Raw genomic sequence first — 8,087 nt, 5'->3', positions numbered from 1 at the left:
ACCTAATAACTAACTCGAGCCTCTCAGCGACAAGTTAAGCAGAATATTTACTTCTAACTGTACTTTAATTACTGTTTCTAAGGCTATCGGCCGATTTACCCAAAGATCACCCGAACCCGCAAGGATGCAAATAATCAACACAAATTTATTATGTGAAAGACATTCACCAAAATCTATGTGAAACAGTAAATAATCAACAACCAAAAGTAAATACGCACACGCACCAAATCAGAAATTCTAGAATACTTTACTTTCAGAAATCAATCCATAATCAAACAATAAAAACCGTTAAAAGATCCAAACTTTAATCAAACCGTCATCTAGTCTAGGTAGTATCTAGGGTTTAGCCAAGAAACATGTTGTCTAAAACAAACAAATCAAGTTCAAAACAAGAATTCATTGGAAAAGACTGAAAACATGAAATTAAAGAAAACCGGGAGATAAAACCCGAACAATCTTCAGTTCCACGCTCCAAGCTTCAACCGGATGATTCCCGCAAGCTAAAACACTTCGAAAACCTTAAAATCTGCTCCAAAAGGTCGCCTAGGGTTTCTTGGTTCGTAATCCCTTTCATAATAATGATTATCCTTGTTTTTATTCAAAACCCTAGTGAATAACAAAAAAAATTCGAACTATCAACCCGTCGCGCTACACGACGAGTTCCCTTCTTTTCGTTGGTGTAGCGCGAGCAACATCAATATCAGATTTTTCTTGTTAACTGTTGGTGCTACGCGAGTGATTAGGTGAAAGGCCGCGGTGTAGCGCGAGTGACTCATTTCCACAGAATGTTGCCTTCAAAATCCAACTTTGCATGCCCAAAACTCCCAAGAATTATTCTAACTTTTTGTAACTTGCTCCAGGACATAATGTTTCAGCATCAAGCTCGTTTCCACTTAATTTTCAGCCAATTAACGTACCAAAACCTGGAAAACCGAACTTTGATCAATAGCACGTAATTCTAAATAAAACTAAACTAAAAATAACGATAAACTGTACAAAATATACACGAATAAAGATGTATTTTGCAATACATCAATTCCAATACCTTTTTATGAAGTTAAAGTTGAAACCGTCTGGCCCAGGAGCTTTGTCAGCCCCACACTCGAACACAGCTTTCTTGATCTCCTCGTTCTTAAATGGAGCTGTTAGAAACGTCGCGTTGTCCTCCGAAAGCCTCTTGATACCGTGGCAAATAAGGATAGGCCTATTGTTATATTTTTCCTTGAATGCCGCTTTGAAGAAGCCCATAATCTCTTTTTCGGCTAAGGAAGGTTTAGTCGGTCGTACTCCATCAATCACAAGGCTGGGTATATTGTTATAGGCGCGTCTACTATTAATATACCCATGAAAAAAGGTTGAATTCTCATCTCCATCCACATCCCATTTAATTCTAGCTCTTTGTTTGAGGTCTTTATTTTTTGAATTCTTCCGACTCCTTTAACTCTTTTATACATTCCGCTTTGATCCACTCCCCCTCTTTAGATAATTCCTTAACTTCTGACCATTCAACCATTTTTTCAAGTTCCTCTTTTAATATCTTATTCTTCTCTCCTTCCTTAGCTAAAACCTCCTTTTTCTAAACCTTTATATCATCCCTAATCCTTTTAAATTTTTCCATTAATCGAACATCCGAATCTTCGATTCCATGAAAATTATCAGTCGCTTTCTTAATCACCTCATTGAAATCTTTTCGATCCAACCAAGAGTTAAAAAATTTGAACGGGTTAGAACCAAAGTTTTTATTCGAGCAGGACAGAACGAGTGGGCGGTGATCTGAGTGAACCCTAGGCAACGCCCTCAAACACGCCACCGGCCACTCAGAGAAAACTTCCAAACATACCAAAACCCAGTCGATCTTGCTATGTTTGTTGCCCTTATTATTATGATACGTGAACTTCATTCCTTTCATGTCGAATTCTCTCAACCCATTATAAATAATAAAGTTGTTAAAATTGGAAGCACATTTTTTGTTAAATTTAGAATTCATCATTTCTTCCAAGCAGCGAACCGCGTTAAAATCTCCCAGGATTACCCACCGACCCGACATACTACCCAGTAAACCCCCAATGACATCCCACAAAGATTTCTTTTGAGTCACATTTTGAGGAGTATAAACGTTAATAACATTAACAGCTTTATTGCTTCCTTTCATAACCCCCACAGATAAAAGAAAATTAGGGTGTTTAATAGAATCTTGTACCTTGAAGATGTTAGGATCCCATAAACTCACCACTCCCCCGGATCTCCCTGCAGCTGGCATGTGGTCCATCTCAAATTTGCCTGTACCCCAGAATTTCTCAAATTCGATACCTGAAATATCATTAACTTGAATTTCTTGTAAAGCAATAAAATCAATCCCATTCTCTTTTCTTAAATCTTTAACCCAGCCCTGTCACACCCCGATATTTCCACGTCTTACCGGTGGGCCCGGTGAGGAGTATCATGACGTAGTTGATATCATCATAGTCAAACAACACAAATTTTACATGCATAGCGGAAGCAAAAGAAAATGAATCACATTACAACCGAATTATAGTAATATCAAAGTATCACAAATGGATTGTAATGGATCCACAGGCGGATCAAAAGAAAAAGGAAAATCGTTCAACAGACTTTAACATCTAGAGCTTGCAAGACTTGATTATTGATGCCTGGAGTAGCCAGCCTATTTCGTATAGTACCTGCACTTAGCCTTTTTGGAAAATACGTCAGTTTACACTGGTAAATACAATTAACTGACTCATTTTGAAAAAGAGCTTGAAAATTTATTTGAATGCACTTAGGCAAAAATATCTTTTATAACTTGGGACAATTATTCAGAAATAATCTTGTATACAGTTTTACTTATTTGTCGTCCATTAGAACTGGTTAGAAGATCCGGCCTAGATTAACTGACACGCCACAGGTATAATGCCCACAAGGTTGATTCCTTTAAGTGGATTACCAGTTTTTACATATGCAACTGTCAGGTGTAATGCCTACACCCCGTGCTTAGGTCGTGGCCATTTCTTTGAATGATGCCAAGGATATCCGGGACATGGTCATTTAACCCCCAAAGGCCATATACCAAATAATACAGATTAAAACGAGTTATGTAAATACATCAATCACAATACGATTTAAATGACTACACACCCAACCAAGCGGTATTTTTAAAATACTGTATCCCAAGCCCGTATAGGAAAAATAAGTTAAGAGTATTTACCTGAGCAATGTATAAATCAAAAACAGCAAGTGCACGTAGCTTTTACCGGACTCCTAATCTGGAACGAAGGTTTTTAATAACCTATTAGAATCCTAACGGGTCTTTAATTAAGCCTAAACTTAGACCGGTTAGTTTTAAAAGAGGATACAGTCCAAAAACGCATGATTAAGCGAAAACCGGATTAGAATTTAGATCCGACAAGCTTGGATACTTGTTTAATATGGGTAACTAAATACATTCTAGGTTTTGAGATGAAAATGATATGGTATGACCCGTTTCTGTTAGGCCCTAAAGTGTGAGACTGACGCATCAAATTAATACAACGGGCTATGGTTACGAACTGGGCTTTACCGGGTTAGTTTATATTAGGTTGTGGACCTTTATAGGTCACTTGGGCCAAGCTTTAGGCCATGTGGGCCAAGCAGGCCCAAGGGAAGCCCATGTAGGGAAGTGGGCTTGAGTTAGTATATAAACAAGTTATTAACTTGTTTTAGGTTTTTTTTTTGAACCTTTGGAGCTTCTTAGTTACAGAATTCCTACAGAGAGAGATAGAGGCGATCTTGGTGTGTCATCTTGTACCAGACGTTTTGCTAATTCATAGTAATAGAACGTGTGCAAGTTTGACAGTGATTTCGGTTTGTTCTTCGTTGTTCATATTTCTTGTTGGTTTTCGTTTTATTTCTTGAATCTCACCAAGTTTGGATTCCGCACAAACTTAGTGATTGTTTGATATCATTGAAAGATCCGGTTTCACGGGACTTACAAGTGGTATCAGAGCCATTAGAACCTGTTTCTAGGCTCGGTGTGATATCAAAGATTCAAGATTTTGAAATTTTTGTTCATCAGGTTCTTCGTGTTCTTCGAAGTGTTCTTCGGTTTTTATTGAAAAATCATAATATTTTGCTTTGCGATCTGTTTGGAAATGTGTTAAAAGTTTTTAAAATATTGATAAATTTCAAAAGGATTTCGGTTCCGAAAATCTGGAAAGTTCAGCAGGATTTTTAAATTTTGAAAAGAATTTAAAAAATCCTTGGTTTTAGGAAAGTTGACTCTAATATACACTTTCTGATTTGAGTCCCTCTTTCCTTTCCTTGTTTCATATCCGTTCCTTCATTCACAGGTCTCGAGTCCCATCTTGTTTCGAGTCCCTTCTGTTTTTGGTTTCGAGTGAAAAGGTTTCGGTCTCGACTCATAGACACCAGTAACAGTCAAGGAGGTCTCGAGTCAAATTCACCAGCAGGTCTCGAGTCATCGAGTCATTTACAACTGGTCTCGACTTATCTTTTGATCACAGTTTCGACTTCATCATCACTGTCTTGACTCAACAACCCCAAGGTTGTGTTTTAGATATCCTGGTCTCGACTCAACTTTCACAAAGGTTTGCCGTCAATTTTCACTAGACCTGGCAATTTTTACCCAAAAGCTAGAATATGGGCTGATTTGGACTTTAAAAGTAAAGCAATGGGCTGTTTTGGGTTAAGCTTTTTAGTGGAATGGGTTAGAATGGACATATCAAAAATTAATTAAAAACATGAATGGGTCAGGATGGGCCAACTTAAAAAGAACCGTGGGTCAAGATGGGTAACCCTAAAATAACATAACAACTTAACAGGTCTTCCAAAGTCGTCTTCCAAAGTCCAAACGAAGTAACTCAAATTGGCAATCGCTGCATCGGACATTCGGTTTTTATTGAACGTGACCACGCGGCGAGTTCTTTGAACGCGGACCTATCAAGAATCCATTGTTTCAGCAGGTTTTATCGATCTTCAGAGTTCAGTCAAGTAGTGAACAGACAGTTTTCGCTGTCTCCATCTGTAAGTCTAATTTTTAACAAAATTGACAACTTATTTGACCTTTTTATCAGAATTTGAGATTTTATGTTTATTGTTATCAACTAGGAATGATAATTTGCACGATGATTATTATTATAACATGTGTTTTGGGGATAAATTGATAAGAAAATGACGTTACTACATTGGATTTAATTTGTGCATACCAATTGTTCGATGAAATGCCTCTGTGAGTATTTGAGGTGATTTTGGTACTTGTAGTTGTGATCCTCCGTTACTCTTACATGTTGATAAATAATACAACATTTGTAGTTGTAATACCCATGTCAAGTATCTATCTTTCGTGGGCTTTCGTGGGCGGTTTAATTTATTATTATTGATGGTTAATTGATTATGTCATAATACCCGTGTTTTGCTTTATTGCAGATTAAATTAAATATGTCGGGTAACGATGAACACGAAGATGAAGTTAGTTCATTTAGTTCGGGCAAACATTCTTCCGTGGTTTGGAGCTATTTTGATAAATTACCAGTTGGACCCGGGGGAATTCAGAAGGCCAGTTGTACGGGTTGTGGAAAAGTGTTTAGTGCCAATTCGGGAACATCTAATATGAAACGACATCTTCCCAAGTGTTTTGATCTTAATGAACCCGGTCCACCAAAAAAGCGTGCCCTGTTAGATCAAGCAATGTATAGGGAGAAATTAGCATACTCTAAGCACAACTACCCTTTCAGCTATGTTGAACATGAGGGAACAAGAGATTTGCACAAGTTTTTACACCGCGATGTGAAGCCCATAACAAGAAACACTGCGAAGGCGGATGTCCTCAAAATATATGATAGAGAGAAGACAATTCTTAAAGAAAAATTACAAAAAGTAAATGGTAGAGTATGTTTGACTACTGATTTATGGAGTTCTATCACGACAGATGGGTATATGGCTCTAACGGCTCACTACATTGATGAGAATTGGGTTCTAAGAAAAAAGGTCTTGAACTTTAAAGTTATACCACCTCCGCATAGTGGTAAAATTTTAGCAGAGTACATGATTAACTTTTTAGCAGATTGGGGCATTCAGAAAAAAGTTTTTACGATCACATTAGACAATGCTAAATATAATGATGTTTTGGTAAATTGTTTAAGCAGTCACTTCCGTTTGAATAATGTGTTAGTTTGTGATGGGGATTTTACTCATGTACGTTGTTCTGCACATGTGTTAAACCTTATTGTTCAAGAGGGCTTGAAGGTAATTGAAGGAGCTATTGAGAAGGTGCGAGAGTCGGTGAAGTTTGTTAGAGGAAGTAGTGCAAGAAAGTATAAGTTTGGAGAATGTATACACCAACTTTCATTACAATGCGGGAAATATGTGCGTCAAGACATTGTAACTAGATGGAATTCTACATATCTTATGCTCGATAGTGCGTTGGCTTATCGTAAAGCTTATGCTTGGTTAGCACTAGTTGATTCTAGTTATAAGAGTTTTCCAACAGAAAAAGAATGGGCAAGGGTGGAAACAATCACAGAATTATTGAAGCCTTTTTATAACATCACAACTTTGTTTTCTGGTAGCTCTTATCCTACTTCCAACCTATATTTTCATAACGTGTGGAGAATTCAGATGGTATTGAAGACGCTATCAACAACGCTGATAATGTGATAAGTGGCATGGCAAAAGAAATGAAAAAGAAGTTTGATAAATATTGGGAAAATTATAGCATGGTGTTGTCTTTTGCAGTTGTTCTAGATCCGTGATATAAGTTTAAGGTTGTTGAGTTTTGTTTTAAAAAACTTAATATGGAGGACAAAGTGCGCAAAGAGAAATTGGACATTATTTTCAACGGTATGCATAAGCTATACGATAAGGAGTATGGTATCTTTTCAACGACAAGTTCTTCAACTGTCAAGAATTCAAATACTAGTGTCAGCACAAGAGACGACTTGGATGGATTGGAGTCATTTACAAGCGAATTTAAAAAGGTTGAGAACGAAAAATCACAATTAGACATGTATTTGGAGGAGCCTGAACTTAATAGGAGAGAAGAACTTGACGTCTTACAATATTGGAAGGATAATCAAGGTAGATATCCTCAATTGTCTCTCATGGCTCGTGATATATTGAGCATCCCAATCACTACTGTTGCTTCAGAGTCATCTTTTAGTATCCGGGGACGGGTTCTAAGTAAATACCGAACTTCACTGCTTTCATCAAGTGTCGAGGCTTTGTTATGTGCTCGTGATTGGTTGTTCGATTTAGAAGGTATCAAATTCTTCTCTTTGTGACTTAACTTTATATAGGATCATAATCATAATTTATCGTTTACTTTTTTGGCATATCCAGAGGAAGATGAGGATGATACGGAGGATGGACTTGCAGAAGATATTGAAGCATTGTATCCAACGTATCAAAGTAGCCAAGTTTAGGTAATATTCACTTTATTTCTAAAACTCGAGCTCAATTCTAAATTTTTTACCTATTGCCAATTCTAAAGTTGTTGTAATTTATAGGGGTCGTGGGACTACGTAGCTTGATGGTGAGGTTGAATGGACCGACTTATGTTGTGATGATTTTGGAGATTTGTGTTTATGTTTTGGTTATATTGTATGTTCGTGGTTCCTTATGTTTTGTATGCGATGATTTTAGAGATATTAACGCTTGGTTAAGATTAACGAACATAGTGATTGTGTCGGAAACTTGAGCGAGAAAGATTTGGCATTGCCTTTCAATCTAAATCTTTGACATATGATTTTAGTGCTTTCTTGGCTATTTTTTCGTATGATTTTATTGCTTTCATGGCTGTTTTTTCTTATGTTGTTGCACATCTTCACTTCCTTCGGGTGATGGCGAAATGCCAAACGGTATTCGGCCAATGAAAATTCAGAGACCTCGTACTCCTCTCATTGATGCAGTTGCTGCTCATGACAAAAAGAAGGTAATGTTATTTTTATATAAAAAATAAAGCTTATTTATGTTTTAGATAAATAATAGCCTAAAAGGTGTTTTTTTCTTTTTTATTTTTGCTGGTGCAGTTGAAAAAGACATTGTTCCCTAAGGAAGAGGAAAAGGGCCAAGGTATAAAGTTATTTTGTTTGGAT

The 8,087-nt window shown here is 37.0% G+C and overlaps 1 protein-coding gene and 1 long non-coding RNA gene across 2 annotated transcripts; one reads left to right on the top strand and one right to left on the bottom strand.

Annotated features, from left to right (window-relative positions):
* Positions 1 to 1,576: 1,576 nt before the first annotated feature.
* On the bottom strand, positions 1,577 to 2,269 carry LOC110943457. Its single transcript, XM_022185206.1, has one exon. It carries the CDS (start codon positions 2,267 to 2,269, stop codon positions 1,577 to 1,579), a length of 693 nt encoding a protein of 230 aa, XP_022040898.1.
* A 4,634-nt stretch (positions 2,270 to 6,903) lies between these two features.
* On the top strand, positions 6,904 to 7,661 carry LOC110939042. Its single transcript, XR_002591915.2, has 3 exons — positions 6,904 to 7,251; positions 7,333 to 7,415; positions 7,500 to 7,661. It is a non-coding gene; the product is annotated as an uncharacterized LOC110939042 (long non-coding RNA).
* Positions 7,662 to 8,087: the final 426 nt, after the last annotated feature.

This window comes from Helianthus annuus, chromosome 5, assembly GCF_002127325.2.
Source record: "Helianthus annuus cultivar XRQ/B chromosome 5, HanXRQr2.0-SUNRISE, whole genome shotgun sequence".
NCBI lineage: Eukaryota > Viridiplantae > Streptophyta > Magnoliopsida > Asterales > Asteraceae > Helianthus > Helianthus annuus.
This window is presented reverse-complemented; position numbering and strand designations above follow the sequence as displayed.